Source organism: Colias croceus, chromosome 26 (genome assembly GCF_905220415.1).
Source record: "Colias croceus chromosome 26, ilColCroc2.1".
NCBI classification, from domain to species: domain Eukaryota; kingdom Metazoa; phylum Arthropoda; class Insecta; order Lepidoptera; family Pieridae; genus Colias; species Colias croceus.
Window position 1 is genome coordinate 1,958,264 of NC_059562.1, and position 27,516 is coordinate 1,985,779.

General features: G+C 32.7%; 1 protein-coding gene across 1 annotated transcript; it reads left to right on the top strand.

The window, feature by feature from the left end:
* The first annotated feature begins 5,793 nt into the window (after positions 1-5,793).
* LOC123703496 (inhibin beta B chain) lies at positions 5,794-23,235 on the top strand. Its single transcript, XM_045651522.1, has 5 exons — positions 5,794-6,347; positions 18,140-18,246; positions 18,902-19,120; positions 21,926-22,201; positions 22,890-23,235. Exons 1-5 carry the CDS (start codon positions 6,032-6,034, stop codon positions 23,049-23,051), a joined length of 1,080 nt encoding a protein of 359 aa, XP_045507478.1. The 5' UTR covers positions 5,794-6,031; the 3' UTR covers positions 23,052-23,235.
* Positions 23,236-27,516: the final 4,281 nt, after the last annotated feature.

The following is a 27,516-nucleotide window of genomic DNA, read 5'->3' on the forward strand; positions in this document are numbered from 1 at the left end:
CAACAGCCAATAATTGGGTCGTATTATGTTTTAACTAGTTAATTAAATTATTATGAATCGTTAATATAATTTTAAAGTCATTATAGGTGGTACTTTTTGTAGATATAAGTGAAACAATATTGTAACTTTTTTATATAGAAAGTATCAAATAATATTGTTTGTTTAATTCAAGCTGAAATCTTAACATCCTAAAGCACTGTATTAAAGACTACCTAGTAAATTTTATATATAAGTTTTACTTATTATATTAGTAGATAGAACACGATTTTTGCATATTTATAAAATTCATCGCTTATTCATTAATTGTCCGAGAAAGAGATTAATTATTTTTTCCAAAAAGTCTTCTATAAGCTCTACGCAATGTTAATCTTTAAATTTTACACATGCACTTTTACTTTGAACCATTTTAACTTGGTTATTAACTTAATAATCCCTTGATTATTGTCGTATTAATCGTATAATAAAATTAATCTTTAATCTCAAAGGTAAATATTAAAATGACCTTTATGAAAACGCAGCTTTTCTGGAAACAATCAGAGATGACGCAAACGAATCACTTCCTTTATATGTGTATCAGCTTATTTATTTACAATAATAATTGTTTATTGAAAACAATATTATTTTTTATAAACATTGTAAAATATACACACCGGCACAATTAGCGGAACAAAAAAAAAAGTGAGACTATGAGATAATAACGCATATATTTGACGAAAATGTAATTAGATACAAAATAACAAGTTGATTAACATCTTTTAACAACGACTTTGAAAAGTCTTCGTTATTTTTTATTGAAAAATTAAGAAATTTGAAATAAGTGAAATTTTTAGATGAATATGAACCATCACAAAAAAATAAAAAAAGTAAGCATTAAATGATTTGACAATAAAATTAAAGCAAAATTAATAACGAGTGTTTCCCCCTCTATCTCTGATTACGGTTTCCATTCGTCTGGGCTTGCTACAGATTATGTTATCGATGATTTCTTGAGGCAATCGCTCCCACTTCTCAAGTAATTCGTTTCCAAGTTCATTCAGATTGTTGGGGGGTGGCATTCTGGATTTAACCCTTCTTTTTAGCAAGTCCCAGACATGCTCTATCGGATTCATATCGGGGGAATTTGCTGGCCACTGCATCACCGGTATACCTACGTGGCTCAGATATGCCTGTACCGATTGTGCACTATGAGCACGAGCATTATCTTGCATTAGAATAAAGTAGTCACCAATAAATGGGGCAAATGGTACAACATGTTTTTCTTAAATGTCTCTTATGTATCTATCTGCTGTCATGGTCCCTCCTGTGACTATCAATAACTCCGTGCGAGCTCTCAAACATATCCCTCCCCAAACCATTATCGAGCCGCCACCATAAGCTACTGTGTGTTCAAAATTAGACTATATTTGGCGTTCTCCTCTGTGTCTCCATATTCGCTGTCTCCCATTGATCTGTTTTAAAAGAACTCTGCACTCATCAGTAAAGAGAACCTACTGCCATTCATTCAAATCCCAGACGATGTTCTCGCGTATCGGTTTCTGTTCCGCTAATTGTGCCGGTGTGTGTATATGTGAGTCATATTTATTTTTAATAGACACCGTTCCCACGCATGATTTCTCGTATACGCAGATATACTTCTTATTTTTTTCGGAATCCTATCCTATCCTACTTCCTTCCTACTAATATTGTAAATGCGAAAGTTTTTGAAGATGGTATGTACATACATATGTGTGTGCACTGAGCATGTTTGTTGCTCTTTCACGCAAATACTACTGAAACTACAATGAAATTAAGCACACATAATATTTGAGGGTGACTTGGATTAACACGTAGGATAGGTTTTATCCCGGAAACCCTACGGGAACGAGAACCATGCGGGTTTTCCTTTGAAAACGTATAATATATATTTTTTTGGTTTTTTATGGCATTCAAATGCTTTATAAATATAAAGCGCGGTGTGTCCCTTAAGACACATAAAACTGAAAGAATAGAATAAATTCGATTGTTCAGGCGGGTCACGAGTGGCTGAGTTGGTTAGGCATCCGCCCCGGAATGGCGCGAAGGATGCGGGTTCGAGTCCCGCCTCGTGATCGAATTTTTTCTATCTAATATATAAAAATTAAAAATCAATGCCACTTTTCGTTGTAATTCCATAACTCGAGAACGGCTGAACCGATTTCGATAATTCTTTTTTTATTATATTCCTTGAAGTACGAGGATGGTTCTTATGTAGAGAAAACGTGAATATGTACCACGGGCGAAGCCGGGGCGGACCGCTAGTTCTTTATAAATTTATAACGTATAATATACACAAGTAATGAATTATTTTTAATCACTTAACTCTAATATAATTCATCATCATCACCTTAGTCCTATTTATTTGGGGTCGGCACATCTAACACTTTTTTTCTCTTTTTGTCGGGTTTTTGCAGTTTCAGGCAGGCCTTTCGTCAGTAGATCTTTTTTAATAGTCTTAGTCCAGTTGGTCGGTGAACGGCCTCTTCCTATTTTTTGGTTTACCGTAGTCAATTTTTATCTCTTAATTTGGGAATTTCTTACTTTAGTCTTCTTAGTAGATAGCAATAACAATTATTATCTTCTATATTATATTTAACAATTGCAGTAAGTTCTTCTGTAGGTATCATAAGAATGACATTATTTATTTAATTGAATATAGTTGCATTAATTTTCCATAATATATTTGAGTAATATATTATAATATCTACAGATTGACAGATTGTTATTAATGTTGACAACGGGGACATCCATTTTCATCCATACTAATATTATAAATGCGAAAGTAACTCTGTCTGTCTGTCTGTCTGTTACTCAATCACGCCTTAACTACTGAACCAATTTGCATGAAATTTGGTATAGAGATATTTTGATACCCGAGAAAGGACATAGGATAGGTTTTATCCCGGAAATCCCACGGGAACGGGAACTATGCGGGTTTTTCTTTGACTGCGCGGGCGATGCCGCGGGTGGAAAGCTAGTAATATAATATACACTAGCGCATACCTACGTGTTCAACGGGTTAAAAATTAAGAGAAAATGTAAGGTGCATTTTTATGTTTTGGAAAACTTTCGTTTTACTTACCTACTTAATCTATGCTAAAAATCTTAAATATTATTATGTTGTTGTTGTATTGAATATCCGAATTTATATGCTAAAATGAATAAAAAAATAAAAAATAATAATAGACGTTAAAGGTTAGTTTCTATTTCTAATATTTGTAAAAAACATGTTTACCGGCGTGGCTGAATGCAAGCCACGCATTTGCCTATAAAATAGTAAAGTCGACACGACCCATCATACGAGCAATCACGACGAATTGTCATAGGGATCAAGGTTCGCCGAGTATAACTACAAATTAATTTTAAAGGTACATTTATTTTTATCTGAAGTAAACAAACCCAGCATTTAAACGCAAAAAATCCCTACTTATTTTCAATAAGAACAAACAAACATGTAGATTTTAAATGTTACTATCAACCCTATTGGCATACAAAATTTAATGAAAATAGGTCCAGCTGTTTTGGAGCAGTATGGTAACTAACAGTGTGACTGTCCCCTGCGGTTTTACCCTCAGTGCTCCGCTCCTGTTGGTCTTAGCGTGATGATATTTATCATATTATAGCCTTCCTCGATAAATAGTCTAACTAAAACCGAAAGAATTTTTCAAATCTGACCAGAGTTCTTGAGATTGGCGCGTTCAAACATACAAACAAAATCTTCAGCTTTATAATATTATAGTATTGATTAGTATAGACTAGCTTTCCACCCGCAGCTTCGCCCGCGCAGTCAAAGAAAAACCCGCGTAGTTCCCGTTCCCGTGGGATTTCCGGGATAAAACCTATCCTATTCCCCGGGGTAAAAAGTAGCCTATGTCCTTTCTCGGGTATGAAAATATCTCTATACCAAATTTCATGCAAATTGGTTCAGTAGTTAAGGCGTGATTGAGTAACAGACAGACAGACAGAGACCAGAGTTACTTTCGCTTTTATAATATTAGTATGGATTAGCAACCAATCGTCCCGGCTCATAATTAAGATGTACCAAACTTACCTACGAAACAAAACAAACTAAAACGCAACATAATATTGTAGTATCTCTGAGTCCATTGTCCAAGCGTTACTATCTCTGACCTCAGATACGGAGAAGAATGCATAAAGATATCTTCAGATCTCACGGAACACCCCTAAGACCCTTTCCACATGGTGTGATAATTTTTAAAATAACTATTTCTCAATGAATACTATCTCATTGTACACTGTGTTTTAGAAGCAAGCAATCGATTTTTGTTATTTTAATTTTTTTTTTATTTCAGCACTGCGTAAATATATTAAGTACTTATGTGATTTAATTTCATAATGATTTTTTTAGACCGTAATAAAAGGTATTTAAACTTTAATATACCTATTAAGTGAATAGTTATAGTGATAGATTAAAAATTAAAAAAGTAATTACATAAAATAAGACATTGTTTCGATTCTTACATAGGTAGGTAGGAGACAAAGGAAAAGTTTATAAAAAAAAAACTTGAGCGATGTCAAAGGACATCCGGATGGAACAAAGTGTTAAGTTAGAGAGAGACAGACAGAGAACCACGCGCACTCCGCACGGCTTACTACTCTAGCAAAAAGTGCCGTGACAACTTTTCGTAATGCCTCCTCTACACTACTCGCGAAGTTGAACGAGGTTAGACGAATAGGCTTACTTTGTCCAACTTTACCTCGCCTCGGCCGACTTCCGTTTGTTGTCGGTTTTTGCGTCCTTTGCGCTCGCAAAGATGACCCGAATTGCGAAGTTGACGCGAAGTTGAACAAGTGTGTAGTTTAGCACCGCGGACTTCAGTCAACTTCGACCGAGTACTTCGCCGAGGAACTTCGCGAGTAGGTAGTGTAGAATAGGCAAGAATTTTTTTCGTCTAGGCCTAGCCCCCTTTCACAACGCGCGATAAGGAACTTCGTTCCAATACGGTATTTAAAACATTAAGTTGATTGGGTCAGTCAGTCATTTTGCTTGTAATTTTCTATTAAAAAAGACGTGTGTCACTCGGGGACTGCCGCGGTAAAGCGATTGCATAGCAATTAGCATGCCTTTAAGCCTCACCTCCGTCTGTGCCTCCGTGCCCGTCGGAGTGGGTAGCGTGAGGTTTTTTCGTTACGGAATTTCTGGATACGGTCCCCGCGCTCAAGAACCGCGATAGAAGCTATGCAATAGCTTAATAAAGTAACTATTAGATAACATAACATCCTATCTGACAAAAATATAAAATTATGAATTGATAAAGATCTAACAAATGGGAGATATGCGACGGAATATTTTGATTGATATTACTTTTCAATGAACGTTGTTAAGAAGATAAATATTTGTATTGGCCTGAGCACGTGAATGTATGTGCTGCGCGCGGTACAAATTGTTATTTTGAACTGCGCGCTGCAGAGTGCAGGGTTGTCACAAACTTAAATATATTGGTCAGTAGGAATATTGGTCAGTTTTTGCATACATATTATGTAAAATATATTTTAACCTTGGTCGAATATTGAAAAAAAATGGACTAAATATAAATAAAAACCATTTTATCGATGTAAGTTTGAGTATAATAAATATAATTTAACGTTTTCCTGGATAGTGAGTCTTTTGATTGCTTCTATAATTAAGTATAAATTGTTATAAATACACAAACATATTTTGGATAGATTAATGGACAAAAATACACTTCTGAAAGCGTAAAATTACAACCCGACACTAAAAAGCTTAAATTTAAACCACTAAAATGAAAATATCAACAAATTTAACCCCAAAATAATATTTCCCAAACTCTGCCAATTTTTCAATAAATCAATTTCTAATATAATATAGATGGTAAAGTGACAACCCTACTACACCTGTACTTACCAGCAACCGTACCGTGTGAAAAGGGGCTTAGTTTTTACATGAGAAAATTCGCGCCATATAACCGCGGGGTTGACAGCAAGCACATCATTCAGTTGCGATCCAACGTCCGACGCGAACGTATCTCCTACAATGTATACGCGAGTGGTCGTGTTCTTCATGCTTCTTAGCGTAAATATTACGTGCTGGGGGGAGACGGGTGCTTGCGCGAATTGTGCTAACGGTGACCTGAGTGTCGCAGAGCTGACGGAGGCGAGGATACAGTTCGTTAAGCAGCAGATCTTGAAGAAGCTGCGGCTTAGTAAGAAGCCAGCGGTAGCCGTGCCGGTCAACAGTCTTCCAATGCCGGTCGCACAGGGCCAGACGCTGAGCCACGGGACGGATAAACCGCCCGAGTTTGATGATTATTATGGCAGGACGGAACAGAAGATTATTTTCCCTGTTGAAGGTAAGTGTCTAATACTTCGTACGTAACGAAAGTAACCAAGTTTTCATTAATACAATAGTTGTAATTTTCACTCTTATCATCAAATATTTCTCTATCTTGGACATAGATCAATATCAACTCATAACGAAATGACCAAAGATAGAGCGAGTTTTTTTCTTAAGTAAAAAGGTATTAAGGCTTAAAAAGTATTTTAAATTACATACAAAAAAAAATCATATAAAGTAGTCTTGACTCTATATTCTATTTATTACTTATGTAATGTAGAGATAATGGTAAAGGGATGAACTTAAAGCTGTTAAGCTTTCTAAGTTACTAATTATACCTAAGTATAGATAATCCACCCATTTTCCTGTGGTCTCTATGTCCGCAATTAATAAATTACAAGCTCCACATTTTTATGCCGTCGTGTGTTCTCTACTTACCATCTAGAGCCTAAGTTCAAGATATTGACAACATGGCTTTATGGGGTCTTTAGTATTTTGTATTGAAAATAAAACTTTATATTGGGCTTTCATAGGTTAGAACTGTTTTAAAATGTTGTATGGTTTAAGTAGGTAAATGGCAAACAAACAGAATCTAAGGATATAGCATAACAAGAGGACACGGTTAAAATCTCTGTTAACTCACTAGTCTTACACATGATAAGATCGACATAATGCCAGATAAACTATGATACCTATAATAACGCCTTGTTTGATAACAAGTTAGATAAGTTTATTTATATCGATAGTGATCATCCCAGTATTATATACTTGTTTCCGCGTGGAATGTAGATAATTGATCTTTTTATGGAATACGTCAATATAGGATTTTTTTTTATAATTAAACTAGCTTTCCGCCCGCGGCTTCGCCTGCTCGGTCTTAAACTTGAGAAATTATAATCTAAAACGTTCCTCGAGAATCACTCTATTAAAAAAAAAACAATCAAAATTTGTTGCGTAATTTTTAAGATCTAAGCATTCAGATTCAGACGGCGAAAAGCGAATTTTAAAATTTAAAAATTTAGTCAAGAAGAATTTTAAGTTCAGATTACCTATTTTTCAAACAAGTTAAAGTATAATTTCACATATAAATATTTATAATCAAAAAATACATAATTTTCATCTAAGTAAAATAGTTTTTTTTATATAATGAGATGTTTAATGGTTGTACATTTTAATCGTGTGAAGTGTAATCTAAATTTTAATTATTGTTTTTTCATAACGACAGTAAGAAAACAAAACCAAGCATTAGTGCGCTCGTATATTGTTAATGTTTTTAGATTTATTAATTCCAAATAAAAGTCAAATATTTGGATACAATATCTACATAAAAATGACGAATACAATATGTAAAAATTATTGCATGTTTTCTGTATTATAATATTCTGGACATTATCTCTGAATACTGAGACTGAAATTCAGAAAAAAAAAATGTTGGTCTGTTCATCACATACCTACGGAATGATGCAACACATTCCGATCATCTCATCAGTTCACCTGTTGAACTTTGGACCCAAATAATATTGATTATACGTGCATTTTAAATTTAATTATTTTACGTACTATGCGTTTTGTGTATTTGTAATAATAAACAAATATGGACTTTGGTCTAACAGGTGACGTCTACACGTCTAGTGCAATATGTTTTAGACTTGCTTTCCGCCCTCGGCTTCGCCCGCTTTATCTTAAACCTAATAAGTTATATACTAAAACCTTCCTCTTGAATTACTCTATCTATTAAAGAAAACCGCTTCAAAATCCGTTGCGTAGTTTTAAAGATTTAAGCATACAAAGGGACATAGGGACAGAGAAAGCGACTTTGTTTTTACTATGTAGTGATATTAGACAATACTTTCACGCGGCTTCAGTAATAATTCTAATAAGAAGATAGAATGCATTAGATCTAACATACATTCTATTTTCTAGACAATAAAGAGACTAGCTGTAGATTTACCCGCATTGCTCCGCTCCTATTGGTCTTAGCGCAATGATGTATATAGCCAATAGATACCTCGATAAATGGACTATCTATCAGTGAAATTATTTTTCAAATCGGAACCGCGGTTCCTAAGATAAACGCGTTCAAGCAAACAAACAAATAGCTCAGCTCTCTTATCCATACTAATATTATAAATGCGAAAGTAACTCTGTCTGTCTGTCTGTCTGTTACTCAATCACGCCTAAACTACTGAACCAATTTTCATGAAATTTGGTATGGAGATATTTTGATACACGAGAAAGGACATAGGCTACTTTTTATCCCGGAAATCCCACGGGAACGGGAACTATGCGGGTTTTTCTTTGACTGCGCGGGCGAAGCCGCGGGCGGAAATCTAGTCTATCTTTATATATAAAACTCAAAGGTGACTGATATAGTGATCTATCGGGCTGAAATTTGGCATGCAGGTAGATGTAATAACGTAGGCGTCCCCTAAGAAAGGATTTCCTGAAATTCTTGTGGGAACGGGGGAAAACGGGGATGCACGTACAAAGTCGTGGGCGGAAGCTAGTATTAGTATACATTACTAAAATGTCAATCTAGTAATCGATAAATTTTATAAATGAATGAAAAGGTAGAAATCTCTTATATATTATGTTGATAATGATATCTGTAAATTCGTCACATTATTGTTATCATCCGTAAATTTTTAAACAGCGCGTGTGCAATAATTGAATTGATTATCTTCTAAACAGATGGACAGAGGTCCTTAAGTTTATCATACATATTATGTGGAATGTTTTCAAACAATTTTTTTTTTACATTTTTACATATTTTCGTAGATATTTAATTTTTTGTAATCTATTTGTTTTTTAAATGATTTGTGGTAATAAGGTGTGATTTTGATCACGTACGTTCTATCACTTGTTTATCTTACAGGACAGATACAACAAAATTTTTTTACATTTTTATTTGGTTCGATTCCCGGTCAAAGCAAGTGAATTTTCGAAAATTATTTTTAAGTAATGTTTCCTTTCAACAAAATTTGCTATCTCCAGTATTTCTAGTACTTTCCCTCCAGGGCCCATCGAAAATTTCCAGACTGTAGGTACCTATATCCTACTAATATTATAAATGCGAAAGTTTGTGAGGATGTGTGTGTGTTTGTTACTCACGCAAATACCACAGAACCGATTGCAATGAAATTTAGCACACATATAGAGGGTAACTTGGATTAACACATAGGTTTTGTCACGGAAATCCCACGGGAACGGGAACTATGCGAAAACGCGTGCGAAGCCGCGGGCGGAAAGTTTGTTAACTACGAAGTACGATATAATATTAAAATTGCAATTATTCTAAACACCCTTTATTTATGTATAAGTAGGTAATAACCGTAACCATTCAAATTATTATTTTTTGATAAGGTACATCGCTTTTGGCTCATCTAAAATTCAAGTCAATACTTTCCTGAATGCATAATGTATGTATTTAAAATATCAACTTGAAAAGGAATTACTAAAAGCAAAATTTAAGAAAAAAAGAATCCTAATAAAAATAATAACCGACATCAAAAACGCAAAAGTAAAAAAGAAAAATGTTGTGTGGTTTTATGAAACCACGGTAAAAGTGAAACTTTTTTTCACACTGTAAACATTTAACTAAAAATTATCGTATTAATTGTACGATCGTGCGTCACGCGACATGCGCTACACAGACCAAAAAGTTTGAGACGATGCGATGTAATAAAAGTTCCACTTTAAAATAGATTTGATATTATTAATTACTACATACATATTATTTAGATGTGCTAAGTATTTACTAAAAAGGTTTGATGTCGGTGCACGGGCTTAATGCAGAATACTAAGTGCTTAGTGTTTGGCACCGAACCTATTTATTAAATAGCGCATCTAAATAATATGTAGTAATTAATAATTTCAAATCTATTTTATTTTTTACTTTTGCGTTTTTGAAGTCGGTTGTTTTTAATGCAGTTATTTTTATTTAATACTTTTTAGTGTATTTTTCAACACGAATCAAACGAGCCCGAACTCGATAAAATTGAGTCAATATATTACTGAGTTCCTATGGCCACCTTCCGATTCCATCATCAAATCAGCTCTGTGTCATGATAATGTTTCATCGCTTTCCAATTTACATACTGTATACGAAATCAAAATCGGTTACCGGGAAGTGAATCAATGTTACTTTCAACATTTACAAATACATACAAAAATGCTCATAAAATAAAAACTACTGGGCCTATCCGAATAAAATTTTTAGGGGACCAATCCGACACCATCCCGCATCGAACAAAAAGTTTTGAAGTCGGTTAAAAACTGATTTAATATTTTGTATTAATCTCGAGATAATAAGATATAGAACTTATAGGTAGTAGGTAATTTGATATGCCTATTTAAGATTAGCTTTGCGATGGCTTTCGTCCATCTTCCGTCATAATTGACGTTATCATACGATAAGTACTTACGTATGGTATTTCACATTTATAAAAAAATGTTGAAAATGTGGTGAATTATATAATGGAAGTCTAATTTGTTTTAGTCTATTTTTGTAGACCAAGGTCCCATCTATTTACACATAAAATTTCATCTAAATTAATCCATCGGTTTAGTTGTGAAAACGTGAACAAACATGAAACATTTCAATATATACAGTGGTGGACGTTTAATTAGAAACACGTAGCAGGATGAAGTAGTCATCAAATTTATTTACTTTTGTGTATTAACGTATTAGAGATTAAGCATTATTTCATATGTAATAGAACACCCGTTTATCATGTTTTATAATATGCTCTTTTAAATAAACTATAACATTGAATATATTTTTATCGAACACTCTAAATGATTTGCAATTTTCCTGTAACTCTAGTTTTTGTCAAAATGTAAACTTAAAATTATTTTTCTTGTTGATGGGTCAAAAATCTTACTTTTAACCATTTATACTGCAAAGCAAATTAATTTTCAGAAACTTTTAAATGGAATGTTTAAAAAACGGTGCAAATATTTGTAGAAGAAAAAAATATTGGCGGCATTTCAACAGGTTTTGACGTTGTAACACTCGAACCATGCTGTTTCTAATTTGTTGTCCAGACTGAAAATACTCGGAAATCAGATTTCACTTAGAGTTGTTTAATTTTATTAATTTAAGCAAATTTTTGATTAAAATTGAGCAATTTATTATAAAACTAGATAAACGGGTGTTCTATTACATACGAAATAATACTTAATCTCTAATACGTTAATACGTAAATGTTAAATGAATTTGATGACTATTTCATCGTGTTACGTGTTTCTAATTAAACGTCCACCACTGTATATATATCATGCATCGTAAACGTGGAAGAAAATCCTAAAACAAATTAATATTAATACATTTCTCACGTGTATTTAGCATATACATCTTATACACTAAACAGTATATCATTACACTAGCTGTGTCCGCGGTTTTACCGGCATTTCACAGCTCCTGTTGGTCTTAGCGTGATGATATATAGCGATCCTTCCTCCATAGGTTCAGTAGTATTTTTTTTTTCAAAGAAAAAACCCGCATTGTTCCCGTTTCCCTGAGATTTTCAGGATAAAACCTGTCCTATGTGTTAAAACAAGTTACCCTCTATCTGTGTCCTAAATTTCATTGTAATCGGTTCAATAGTATTTGCGTGAAAGAATAACAAACATACACATACATCCATCCTTACAAACTTTCGCATTTATAATATTTGTGATAGGATAAATAACTTGGATAAACCTATATAATAATATAATTTTGCACGAAGCCGGTTCTATATATATATTTTGTATATATTACCAATTTGTTCATTGTAGTAGCTCTAGTAAGCAAACAAATATTGAAGCATATATTTGTTGAATTTATTTTAAACTTCATACTAAATGTCTATGCAATTGATACTATAGGCATCTGCAGCCAGAAACTAGATCGTAATTTTTCAGTCAAATAAAATATCTCGAACTACGCATTATTTTTGCTACAGATGGTTTTTAAACATTTAAATTAAAGAAAATTACTTTAACAGCATCATATTAAGAATAAAGTACATCAAATAGTTAATTAATTTATTTATTTTACCATTTATTGTACCACACCATTACAATGTACAGTATGTATTTTAGTATGTTAACATTACAATGTACAGTATAAATAGGTATTAGTATGAATGCGAGGTAAAGTACAAAAGGTGACCTTATCGTTTAAAAGCGATTTCTTCCAGGCCTTTGTTTATGTGTGATAATGAAAGAAAATTATTGCGAAGCAGTATTTGACTTTGTAAATAAATCATAAATCTTTATCTTGCTTATTTATTATAGTTAAGAATTTAAAAATAAATCAATTAAGATTATATAAATTATAGATCTAATGAGAATTAATATATATGATATCAATTAATCAAAGTTTCACTTTCTTTTTAGTATGAGTTTAGTTTCATATAGAAACAACCTTTAGACGCTTCGAAGCCCAAATAAACGCAGAAGTTCATTATTTACTGACCAATATTGTAATCTATAATAATATTATAAAGCTGAAGAGTTCGTTTGTTTGTTTGAACGCGCTAACGGCTAAACTACTGGTCCGATTTGAAATAATATTTCGGTGTTAGATAGCTCATTTATCCAGGAAGGCTATAATCATCACGCTACGACCAACAGGAGTAGAGTCACGGGGGTGAAACCGCGCGGAGCAGTTAGTAATAAATATGTACAATATCACTTTTAAAGTTAAATTTCTCGTGTCAAAATTCTACGCCTAAAAACGGAACTTATTATCAAAATAGGGCGCGAAGTGGGCAATAAAAAAAACTAATTAATACATTGAACTGTGATGTTATCAATAAATAAGTTTGACAAAACGTAAATCGAAACTAGATTTTTATAATATTATAATTTGTGGCTGAGAAAAAAGAAAATATAATACATATTATAGGTATGTAATATCTATACTAATATTATGAAGCTGAAGAGTTTGTTTGTTTGTTTGTACGCGCTAATCTCGGGAACTACCTACTGGTCCGATTTGAAAAATTATGTCTGTGTTAAGCCCATTTATCGAAGAAGGCTATGGGCTATATAATATATCAACTCGTTAAGACCAACATGAGCACTGCGGGTAAAACCGCGGAGCACTGCTAGTAATAAATAAAATATGTTACTTTTGCGTATATGGAAAATATTTGTGGAAAAATAACAAATGACTTCAATTTAAAATTTTAACAATGCATTTGTTTTAATTAGTAGGTTATCACTTATCAGGTATATATATCAAATTAAAATGTAACTTTTAAAATACCCTTTGCTATAATATGATCCAAAAAAAAATATTTTTCACAATAAATATATATACCTAACTATTTTTTCCTAGAAATATAAATTTTGGTATCATCCAAGAACGTTCGTATCTTAACTCGTAAAAGCGATAAACCCAATTAATCATACAGATTAATATCTATATGATTAATTAGGTTACTTCCAAAAAAGTAATCTTTTTTGGAAGTATGTAATGTCAAATCTACGCAACTGCTTTCTTTTGCTCTAAAAAATATTTTTTTTTTTTTATGATTGTGGCAACATTTCAAGCTTTTATTAGCTTCTTATTTTTCGAGCGATTAGAGTCGTTTTTGACCAACTTTAAACAGACAGATTTAATTTAAATTTTGTACACTTACCAAGGATCAATGAATGATCGACGACAACACAATAATTTCGCAACTATTTTGTCTCTTCCATCAACTCTATGGGCTAGTTAGAAAGTGCGCGCACGTAGAGACGCAACTCCCCAAAGAGTTGATGGGAGAGACAAAATAGTTTAACATATTTTATTTAAATTTATTTAAGTATTTATGTAATACCTTTGTTTAGTAACTTATAGGTATATGTTATATTATGTATAACCATTTGGGTGTGTTGTATGCTTAGAGTTGTATGTACCAAAATACCATGTTGCTGAACCAATAAAAAAAGTATTTCCTACTCGAGCAAAGCCGAGTGAATCGGCTTGTAATGTATAACAATAAACATTATAATTAAATCGTATAATAAAAGGTGGGATCAATAACAATACAATGTTCTCAACACGCAATGACCGAGTGGCTGTTATCAAGTGATTTCTGACCTTAACTCTAATTTCTTATAAAAAACGGTTATTTATCATGTACCTAGTATATAACATCATCCGGGTTACTTTTTGTGAAAGCATGGATTTATTGGCTTTCTACTATTATTTTTCATTGAGTTCTTTTTGTGCAAAATAAACGTAATTAAAAAAATATACATTTTATTTTACGAATTCAATATTAATACTTTAATATAGAGTATCATAGTAGAGAATTATTTCATAAAATTGTTGTGACTTACACAAGTGAAACGTCAAGGTATAATTACTAGTATGCTATAAAAATGCACGTGCTAAAATAATGTGATAAGAAATACTATGCGTTTTGTTGCGGTTATTTATAAATAACAATAGAATATTGAGCTGAGTGATAGCTTAGCTTTACTTAAAATATTAAAAAAAGAGTGTGTGTACTTATGTACACGCGTTAGAAGTTATAGTTCTTTGGCGTATGGAAAAAAAATACTAGAATATACAACTTGAACATAGTTATCAATTTTCATACCACCTAGGACTAACTTCATGCTGTTAAATTTAGGTGTCGGTGTGCGCGCGCATCGTAAAAATTCACTCTCATCATTTTTCTCCATTGCGCCAAAAGAAGTATAACTTCAAAAAAAGTGAACGTAGGTACTTAGATAAGTATATAAATAACTTCGTTGTAGGTATAGTGCGTAGAGATGATTGTATCTCATGAGCCCTAAAACAAAACTTATTAATAATTTAATAGTGTTAAAAATATTTTCACTTCGCTCTTGGTCTTATCAACCACAAAATCAGGGACAGGCATCAGTCACTTAAATAGTTGTCTATGTGAAATACGACAAAACCAGATACAGAGAACCCGCGCTTAAAGTTAAACCCTGTCTAAAGTTTTTTGTGGTAAGACAGTCTATCTCTGATTTGAAAAAAATACAATAGCAACTAGCAATCTCTGTTTCGTTTTCAATTTGCTTGCATCTCTTCTTTTTTAATGTATTTAATATGTAAACCAATGTTCCCAATATAAGGTATTTAATATAAAATAAGTAGCTTTCTTCAATTTTGTTGTTTTATTATATATAAAACCTAATAAAAGTAATTATAATTGAAAATGAAATAAAAAATGTTGTTTGTAACTTTAAGACCTAGCGCGCAAGTGCAACTTTTGTCTCCGCAACTATTTTGTCTCTCCCATCAACTCTATGGGGAGTTGCGTCGCTACGTGCGCGCACTTTCTTACTAGCCCATAGAGGTGATGGGATAGTTGCGAAGACAAAATTTGCTCTTGCGCGGTATCTCAAACGTATTACGAATACCGGTGACATTTTAACCGTATCCAATTGTGATAAAATAATAGACGTCAGATGAAAATCAGTGACGTAATTTACGACGTGTTGTTGCGTAGAATTCACCTCCGTTTACTCATTTTCTTAATAATAACGTAACATCTTAAAATGCATGAATTTCTTTTCTTTCCTATTAATATTTAAACATAGTATTTCTTATCATATTAATTTTAGCACGTGCATTTTTAAAGCATACCTACTAGCAAACCGGGCGAACTCCGTTTCGCCACCAGAAACACTATTCTTTGCTATAAACCTCACGGAGCCTGAGACCTTTCCAACGAATGCAAAACCGTGGAAATCGGTTGTGCATTCTGGAGTTATAGCGTCAGGAAGGAAAACCCGACTTATTTTTATATAGTAGACTAGTTATACCTTTCGGTTTCACCTGTGTAAGTCACAACAATTTTATGATAAATTTTAAAGTACATAAATAATTATTACCAATACACACATCTTAATAAGTTATTATAGTCTGACGAGTCGAAGTACGAGCAAGAAATAGTTTTACGAAACAGCTAATTAGAGTCCGTTTAAATGACCCTACGCTAATTGGAGCAAGGAGCGCCCGAGAGGCCACAGATAATATAATATCGGCACCTATGTTACATATTTCAACACAAGATATTAATTATTAGTGAAGAATTAATGTTTTTGTTTTAAAACATCTTTATTTAAATATTTATTTGTGAGATTGTAATCTATACAGTACCTATTAGGGGTCAAATAATTTCAGTCGTCAGTCGTTGAGTTGAGATGGGACGGTGGGATTTCAAATATGGGATAAAGGTGCGGGTTCCATTGAAATAATAGTACATACTTACTACTTATGGAGAGACACCACGAACAAAATCTGTACGCCATTTTTTTGCTCTAACTAAGTTTTAAAAATTATTATCTAGTTATGTACTTACCGATGAAAGTTATTCCTTTGCACTTTTCCGTATTATTAATTGTATTATTTGTGCAATATTGTAACACACACGAAGGCATATTTGATGCGTTTCACTTTAAAACAAATAAAAAACGAGCGTGCAGTTACGCCATATGACGTATGTTGAGCGGAACATAAGTGATATACTTAGGCGGTGTCGTCTCCATATGTATATCTCAATGGCGGGTTCTAGATAATTCAGTCTAAGTAAGATGGGATCTTACATCTTCCAATTATGAAAGTAGTAAAATAAAATGTCATATTAATGAGTCTTTTAAAGAGATACCTAATGATGAGTGTACAAGATGAATTATTTACCTTAACGGACATTCCACTTTTATGGCAAAAGTGATAAAGAAAAATACTTTAATTACTATTTTATCATTGTCACAATTTGACTTCAAAAATTTCTTTAATTTGTAAAATTCTTGTGTCGCGGAGTTTGTCGTTAAACTCCTCCGAAACGACATGACCGATTCTCATGAACTTTAGTGTGCATATCGGGTAGGTTAGTGATAAGAGTAACAACGTTTGTAGTGACATCTATACCTACGTAACTATTGATAATAATAAATATGTTAAAAATGCAACGAGCTTCGCACATACGCCATAACCCGTTATCGATATCTATTTACGATAAAAATTTTGACGTAATAATTTTGTAGATATTATCAACTTGTACATCATAAATTCATATCATGACAAATAATAATTGATTAATTACTTAATTGATTAGGTACTTGATTAAAAAATTTTCAGACGTAAAAAAATATATCACATATTTTGATAACAATCAAATTACGTCAAAAATAAATATAAAGTTCTTCATTTAATATATATGTTTAATTATTTTTACTATACTCGATTCTAAACAAGCCAACAACCGTTGAACATAAACATCAATATTAAATAAAATTATCGTTGATACTGTAACATTCTTCCGTATTTACTATAAGAATGTAGGTAATAAAAAATTTATCTCAGTGAGTATGAATCTCGCACGCGGTCGGCCCGTGATATCTTATCGGAGTAATTATTAATTATTATAATTAAATAGGTATACAAAGATATTTTGGTCAATTCGGGCGCATCTTATTAATTAGGTATGTGTAATTTTAAGACGTAAATCTTATTAGCTGTATTTTTTGTTAACTCTGTACACGGTTTAAACTTTATTATTTTATACCTATGGTAATTTGAATTTTCAGTTTGACAATAAAAATTTGATAATAGAAATTTAATTAATTCCATTACATTAATTATTAAATTAATTAAAGATACATCAATTAAAGATACATAAACTACTATCGGCTAGGGCCTAGCTGCTAGCGGCTAGACTATAAAATATTAAATAAGGAACGAAAAAATAAATAAAATTAAAATTGTATTGCAAAAAATTCAAGTGAACCAAAAGTTTTTTTACCATTTTATTATATCTGTATTTAAATAATATTTATTTGTTCTAGGTGAATGTCTAACGTCCGGTCGGTATCCCTTCATCTGTCTGCAGTTTGAGCTGCCTCCAGATGTGGAACCCGAAGAAGTTACGGTTGTTGAACTGTGGTTTTATAAGGTTAGTTATTTCTAATACATACCTAGATACTATATAAGAATATATAAAAATAACATTAATTAGTAGGCATACTAATTAGTGTTATTTGTATATATTCTTACTAATTTTCAGTTTACCAGTGATAAATGCTGAAAAAAATATTTCAAAATCTCTTTCTCTACGTATGTGACAATCTTGATTTTTTTGCTATCGGCATGACTGAATGTTATCTAATAAAATATTAATAATGCATATATGTATACGTATTTGACGCATTTTATTTCTAAATAAAAATGATTTCAGTAATGATCATATTTCAATTCTTAGAAAGTAACCGTGAATATTTTTTTAAGTTAAAAATAGTCAACTATTGCCAAATTCTCATGATTCAAATCTTCAGAAATCTCTAGATTGCATGTTCTTCTCAAAACACATACCTAACTCTTAAATGTAAAATTATCTATTCAATATTTTATATCTTGGGCTGATTTTTCAATCCTTGGTTAAAACTATTCCTCGAATAATGTATAAAACTAAGTACCATTTTAAACACGTATTCTAATTGCCCGTATTTGACAGTTAACGTGACATTTTAATATAATCGTGTAATACTTTATTGGACGGATTAGTTTTATCCAAGCATTGAAAAATCCTTAATGGTTAAATACGTTTCTAGGAGCGGGATCCCCTCGACGAATACAACCAGACCTTCGTGATATCAGAAGCAGCCCACTGGGACAGCCAGCAACAGTTCAAGAAGACCAAGCCGATCGCTATCAAGGAGACAGACACTGGGGAAGGCTGGGTGCGGGTCGAACTCGCCTGGGCCGTGAGGGTCTGGCTCGAAGGACGGGAGAGACTGCATACGCTACACGTGGCTTGTAGAACTTGTCAGGTAAGATTTTTGTTGTGATGTTCATTTTTGAAGTTATACTTCTTTGGGCACGATGGAGAAAAATGATGAGAGTGAATTTTTACGATGCGCGCGCACACCGACACCACAGAATACATAATAGTAGCTAAACGCTACAGAACGGACACTCTCCGCCTCCCGCCAAAATTAAACACTTACCTCACCCCGCACGATCAGACATGTTATGGTACCCATTTCCCCGCAAGGACGATACCAACGACGTCTTTAAGCCCGGCATTCACTACACGCACCGCGAGCCGAGCCCCGAGCCGTACCAATCCGTGGACAAATCCGTCATCGCCCACACACTACACGAGCGCCGAGTTGCAGTCCAGTCGACTGTGAACTTTGGTGAGCCTTGCACGTATCTATCCCACCACGAAAAAAAGCTCTCTGGCTCTAGTAGTCGGTGCAATGCTATTGCTTTTAACGCAGAAAAAAAAGCGCGTGTGGGCAAAGGAATAGCTGAAACAACGAAGAAAAAAAGAACGAACGAACTAGAAATGCACATTTGTTTAACTTTTTTCAATTAAAATAATATATTTATAATAATAATGACCGATACGAGCAATAATTTTTATAAGTATTTGATTTTACTAATAAACCATTCTTAACATAATAAACCTTTTCTGATTTAAAGAACTGAACCTTTTTTCTTTTTAAATATCTACTTACTATACCCGGCGCGGCCTAAGATGATCCCTATGACAGTTCGTCTTAGTGATTGCTCGTATGATGGATCGTGTCGATACTTTACTATTTTATAGGCAAAGGCGTGGTTTGCATTCAGCCACGTCGGTAAACATGTTTTTACAAATATTATAAAATGAATTTTTAACGTCTATTATGTAAACGAAACGGTAAGTAAAACGAAAGTTTTCCAAAACATAAAAATGCACCTTATCATTTTCTCGTAATTTTTAACCCGTTTAACACAGTGTATATTATTTTATCATGAAAATGGAATCCCCCATTTAATTTTTCTATAACTTATATTATCATAGGTAAGTAAATTAACGCGAACGGAAATTAATTAATTAATTATGCTGCGATCTTCTGTTCCATTCAATAGTGAATGAACTATAGCTTAAGCATGGAAAAAATGTGAACTCGTTTCCATTATCGAAATTTGTTTATCGATACTTTCCGCACTAGTCGATAAATGCCAACGATGTAAGTTTTGAAGGACGTAAACGTAAAGTCAGATTGATATAATTTCTCGTAAATGTTAAGAATTGTTATAATGCCAACGGAATATCATTGTAATAGCATAAAGCTACGTAAAAATTAATAAATGCCATTTTTAGACGCCTCCAATACGTTTCTAATTTAATGGTGACGCCATTACAAGTTTGTCTCTTGAGAATAACTGTCAGTGTCATAGGGATCATCTTAGGCCGCGCCGGGTATAGAGACGTTACTCTAAAAATCGAAATCTGTTATCTAGAATCCACCATAAATAGGTAAATAAATGCGTTGTGATTTATGAATTCTTTTAATCCATACTGATATTATAAATGCGAAAGTAACTCTGTCTGTCTGTCTGTTACTCAATCACGCCTTAACTACTGAAGCAATTTGTATGAAATTTGGTATAGAGATATTTTGATACCCGAGAAAGGACATAGGCTACTTTTTATCCCGGGAAATAGGATAGGTTTTATCCCGGCAATCCCACGGGAACGGGAACTATGCGGGTTTTTCTTTGACTGCGCGGGCGAAGCTGCGGGTGGAAAGCTAGTTATTTATAAAATTAATTATGTATTTGGCGAATGACTGACAAGTTCACCGACAAATCCGCGCGCGCACACACACGTACGGATTTGTCCGGCGCGGCTCGGGTGCGGCGCGGCGCTCGCGTCTCTAGACGGCGAGCGCCGCGCCGAGCCGCGAGCCGCGCACAACTACACATACACACGCAGATTGGTCCGCGGACTTGTAGCCAGCTACAAATCCAGCGGATGGGTGCGCCTGTGAATGGTACCCATTAGACGAAACGCAACGAAGATTGACAACATTAATCAAATTGACTTAAAGCAATTTTATTATTTTGGATTTGTGATTATCGTTTTTCGTAGAAAATGGTTAGATATTGTGCTGTTTACGGATGTATTTCATCAGAAAAACGCGAATTTTTTTTTACGCTAGTCACAAATGTGCCAACCATAAAGAGTTTACACACACATTTGCAGTCTCTACAGTGTGACTGTCAAAACGATAATTTTGTATGGAGTGTCCGGGGTGTGCCGACACCTTAATTTAACAGCATGAAGTTAGTTCTAGATGGTATGAAAATTGATAACTATGTTCAAGTTGTATATTGTTGTATTTTTTTCTATACGCCAAAGAAGTATAACTTCTAACGCGTGTATATAAGTACACGCACTCTTTTTTATTAGTGAGGGAATAATTTATAATTAAATTGTAATAAAATGTATGCACTATGCAGCTCTATCTTAAACTTTAAATATAGAGTAATGTAGAGTCGCTGAATATATAATGCTACGATGATTGAAAATTTATGTATTAGGTTAGGTTAGAAATCGTAGAATGTTGTGGATAACCAGATGAAAAATATTTTTGTATTTATCACTTTAATTTAAGAATAATATAGAGTTTAAGAGGTATTTTATATTTTATATAGAGGCTATTAAAGTTCATTATTCTTTGTTTCTTCTTATGTACCTTTCCTTAATTTTCCACATTACATAGGGTGGATCTACTGATTTACAGTACCTAATTTATACTCACAGCATAATTCTAATTCCTTTTTACTATCTCTTATAGCTTCGCCGCGCACCCCTTTCCTTCCACGAAAAGCACCGACCCTTCCTAGTACTTTATACCAAATACGCTGGAAAGCGACGCCGCGGGCGAGCACTAGAGTGTGGGGCAACCACTAGTGAATGCTGCAGAGAGCCCTTGTATGTTAGCTTCAAGGATCTGGGATGGGATGACTGGATCATCAGACCCGCGGGATACCATGCGTACTTCTGTAAGGGGACTTGTATGCCGATCTCTGCTGTGACGAGGTCGGATAGCTATCATCATAATATTATACGGGTAAGTTAAAAATATGGTCTACTAGCTTTCCGCCCGCGGCTTCACCCGCGTTTTCAAAGAAAAACCCGCATAGTTCCCGGTCCCGTGGGATTTTCGGGATAAAACCTATCCTATGTGTTAATCCAACATACCCTCTTTTTGTGTGCTTAATTTCATTGTAATCGGTTCAGTAGTATTTGCATGAAAGAGTAACAAACAGGTCACACACACACATCCTCACAAACTTTCGCATTTATAATATTAGTAGGTAGGAAGGATTCCTATCCTAGAATTCGGCAGTGTATAATTATTTTTTAAAACATTGTATTTAATCGTGTCAGATCGTGTATGAAGTCGTGTATTTTTGTTAATTTGTTAGCGAAAAGGTAGACTTGTGTATTTTAACGGTCTGATTTTGTGTTGAAAATAAAATAATATAAAAGGTTCATTTATTTTTTCACCTAGTGAATGCATTGCTGTTGTAGAGAATAAAAAAATATTTACCTGTTTTAGGTATTTTTTTCAGTTAGATACATTTTAAAATGAATAATATCTTAGGAAAGGTCTTGAATATATTAGCCCAATTCTAATGTACTTAGATTATGTAGAGCACGGTTATCAGTCATAAAAAATTTGTTAGAAACTATGATCGTTCCTCGTTATATTAAAACGTTATTTATTTTAATAGATGTGTTTTCTTTCTTTCCAGAAATACTTCTACTCAGTATCAAATGAACGAAAAACGGAATTCAAGCCGTGCTGTGCGCCCACTACGTTCAGTTCCTTACAATTACTGTATATGGATTCAAATAATACGGTTACGCAAAAAACATTACCAAATATGGTAGTAGAAACCTGTGGCTGTATGTAAGTCTGTTCCTTCAAACACTAGGAATTGTAATATTGAATTTGTTGTCGTATTCACTGAGAATAAATGGAGTAAAAAGTACGCTACGAATCAGTTAAATTTGAAAAGTTTCATTAGCAGAATTATAAATAAGTGTGATTTAAATTATTTCGAATTTAATAAAAGTAATTATTAGTGTAATTTTTAGTATGTGATGTTTTATAGTTCAGGATACATCGCCCATTTTTGCAAGTGACTACTATCAAGCTGATTTTCCGTTTGTAGCTTTATTTTGATTAGACGCCCAATAATTTCGTGTACGAAAGTATCGATTGTGGTAGCTAACAGAGGTAACAAGGATAAAATTTTTTGATTTGATGGTTCTCAAATATTTATTACTAACTGAATTTTTTTTTGTTCAATCTCAAGATAATTACCTAAATTATTCGAAAAAATATTTGTCCTATAAAATCTATAGTTTGTTCAAAGAGTCCCCCTTTCCAAAGTGTATCGATAACGAGGTCATCATAAATGATTACTAACAAGCTGATTTTTTTGTTTTCACTTATTTAATGTTTATATAATTCAACAGACATATTGTCCTACAAATTGCGTAATAAATATTTGAGAACCATCAAATCAAAAAATTTTATCCTTGTTATCTCTGTTAGCTACCACAATCGAGAGTTTCGTACACGAAATTATTCGGTGTCTCATCAAAATAAAGCTACAAACGGAAAATCAGCTTGATAGTAGGTAGTCACTTGCAAAAATGGGGGATGTATCCTGAACTATTAGTTATTTGTGTATCTATTGTGATATGCCTAGAATCTGCATTTATATTTTAAGTTAAGTGTTAAATTAATATTTATATTAAATCCTTACATAATAGGTTAGTTAGGAAAATTTGTATATTTTTTTAGTAAATAAATTTAAGATCAATCTACAAATAGTAGAAACAATATTAAACAATGCATGTTAAATGTGTTTAAACGTGTTTATATTATTATGTGTGAGTACTTATTATAATTATATTTTGATATGCGCTTACATTTGACGATTTTATACCCAATGAAGTTACTCAGATAAATGTTTATAATAGTTACATAAGGCATAGATTCCTATTAGTTCATATTGATATGAGATGGTTATTACGTGATTATACAAATCTAGCTTTCCGCCCGCGTTTTGAAAGAAAAACCCGCATAGTTCCCGTTCCCGTGGGATTTCCGGGATAAAACCTATCCTATGTGTTAATCCAAGTTACCCTCTATATGTATTCTAAATTTCATTGTAATCGGTTCGGTAGTATTTGCGTAAAAGAGTAACAAACACACACATAGTCACAAACTTTCGCATTTATAATATTAGTAGGATATAGATAATTCTCTACTAAAGAAATTTAATAATTTTCGAACATATTATAAAGTATGTTTCTAATAAAATATTCATACCAGTGATATTTAAAACAATTAAGAAAGAAAGAAAGAAAGGAAGAAAGAAAAAAAAGCTTTATTGCGAACAAAAACTTAGACTATCCTATCTTAAAAGTAAACACATATTAGGCAATCGGAACAGACTCAGCCATGCTGTGGGCTAACACCCGAACAGCGCTGATTTTCAGTCTGCCCGCGTATTTTACGAGGTCCTACCTTTATATAAATACTAAAAGACCTAAATATATTTCGAATAGTCGTTTCCAAATCAGAAATTACACAGTTGTAAACATTTTCCTATCTTTCGAGAACAGAAATACCTATAACAGTCGTTTAACCCGATTTAACGGAGTTTAAACTTATCGTGTAAACAACAATAAATAACGACAAAACATCTCATAAATGATAATATTATTTCAATAGCGAAAAGACAGGACTTTGCCCTCCGTACATCACGTGGCGCCGGCCTGTTAATACAATAAAAATTTTATAAACATACAATCTTAATATATATAAATCTCGTGTCACAATGTTTGTCCTCAATGGACTCCTAAACCACTTACCCGATTACAATAAAATTCGCACACCATGTGCAGTTCGATCCAACTTGAGAGATAGGATAGTTTAAATCTCAAATCGTTTTAGAGAAAGTGGGCGAAGCCGCGGGTGGTAAGCTAGTTAATTTTATAAAGTCATATGTTGACCTATTGTGCATACATTCTAACGTTTTAAGTTGATGACCTGACGTGATTATTATGCCTTGATATTATGATATTGTGTAGTTTTTTTCTCAATTTAAATGGCTGGCTATTTCTTTTATATTAATTAATTTCCTTGTTTATTTTGTTCGATTGATTTGTTTATAGATGGACTTTATTAATAATATCAACATATATCACGAATAAACGTAAATAATGATTTGAAATAGGTTAGTAATAAAAATAGATTAATGTTTTTATTTTTGGAGGATGCCGGAGATAACAAATAATAAACATGAAGCTATGAATAAATAATCATTTTTTTTAAGTAATTTCATGGTGTAGGTATTTAATAAAAGAAATCGTCGCATTTAAGCGTGTATCGAAATAGTACGGTATGATAAATTATCAGTTATTTTTAACTTTACGGCGAAGTTTGTGTTTTTATCTTGAAATAATTAACGGGTGCTTTTATTTGAGACGAGTTAATAACTTAGTAATAAATAGGTACTGGCCTATTAAATATTATTTTGTTATGTTTATGAATTTTTTTTATTTTGCCTTAGAGGGATAGATAGATGTATAGATTTGGATACTTACATACCGATTTTAAACTTTGATGGTCAGATGAAAATAATCATAGGGAAATACTCTAATATGCTGTTATGTAATAATATGTGTTATATATATTATATAATATGTGTTAGGTAATATGAATATATTCAAAGATGATATAATATTGTACCTACGTATGATGTCAACTGTGATTGTAAAATATTGTGTAGAATAAGGGCGTTAACTCGTCTCTTTTTAAAGTAGATAATTAATATTCCTTTAGTTTTTTAACTGTTAGTTGTGAATGAATAAATGAATGAAGAAAATTTTGAATTTTCTCAAAGATGTAATGTAAATTACAAACAGAAGGAATTGAAAATTTTGTCTCTATTTTCATTTGGGTGTACATAATCTAGGTGTACATAATCTGTAAATGCTACGAATATTGCAAGAATTAAATCCTATATTTTCAAATTGTATTTAAATATCATTTATTTTTATATAATTTTTTGGTAGGCATTACCTTATGTTTGTAATTTCCCGAAAGGACCAGAAAGAATAGGTTTTTTGTCGAAATAATTCATTGTAAATCATTATTATTAGACACTGACATTTTTAATATGTACTTAATGTTAATAAATGTTTTGTAAATATGTAAGTGTCCTAGTATTATAGATGTAAGTAATTGTATAGTGAGAATAAATAATTTCTAAGCTAAAAACTATCTTTTATTTGATACAAATCCTTGTAATTTTTATTCATGTCTATAATTTTTAGACCTGCATAGAATCTAGTAAAAGAACTAAGTGAACCAAACCAAACCAGAGCAGAAAAAATCTTAACTAAATATAGACCGAGACCGAGACTATATGGCTTTGCTGCACCCTACGTTCACACGGAGACACGATTTGTTAAATTTTATTTTCATCGGATCTGGAAAAACAAGAGAAATCGAATGTTGTATTCACACAGCACATCTTGAATTGTCTGATCCGACGGCCTCGTATCGAGATCCCGTATGCAAACATCATAGATACTATGGTGTATGGCTTTTATATGAATATTATGATAATGATGGTGTTTACATAAATAGTAGGTATGTAAACACCATGCAGTTTCTTTTTAGCAAGAGCGCTTGTGTGAACTCATGTATTGAATGCACTATTCCACTGCATCGGACCTGAAATTTTGCAGTAGGACCGGATCGGTTTGTAGTCGCAAAATCGGATCTCAACTTCAACAAGATCCGGTTTTTTATGCCGTATCTTGAAACCTAATGCATGTGTGAACACATTCATTAACCCTTAACCCCTTATTGCATGAATTATTAAGGAGATGAAATAAAAATTATTTTTCTGCAAAAAAGTGTTTATTAGACCTTACATTATGAGATCAAATTGAGAAAAAACATTATTTATTTATATTATAGAAAATATATAACGGCGCCATATATGGACTCGTATGCAGTGTTTGTTGTATTTTTTCTGTCATATATGGCTTCGTATGCAATTAGAAAAAAGTAACTAATTAATAAAATAAAAACATATTCCGGACTAATTTCACACACACGGTTGCTAAGCCCCAAACTAAACTTAAGCTTGTATCCTGAATGAAAAGTCAACTGATATGCTACATATTATACTTAACATAAATCCTATCCTACTAATATTATAAATTCGAAAGTTTGTGAGGGTGGATGTATGTGTATGTGTTTGTTTGTTACTGTTTCACGCAAATACTACTGAACCGACTTCTATGAAATTTAGCACACATAACATTATAGAGGGTAACTTGGACTAA

What these genes read in the sequence shown, in the direction of transcription:
- LOC123703496 (XM_045651522.1), top strand. Translation starts at nt 6,032, where the DNA reads ATGTATACGCGAGTGGTCGTGTTCTTCATGCTTCTTAGCGTAAATATT. An exon ending in TGGCTTGTAGAACTTGTCAG is followed by an intron (nt 19,121 to 21,925) that starts GTAAGATTTTTG and finishes TATCTCTTATAG; the next exon opens with CTTCGCCGCGCACCCCTTTC. An exon ending in ATCATCATAATATTATACGG is followed by an intron (nt 22,202 to 22,889) that starts GTAAGTTAAAAA and finishes CTTTCTTTCCAG; the next exon opens with AAATACTTCTACTCAGTATC.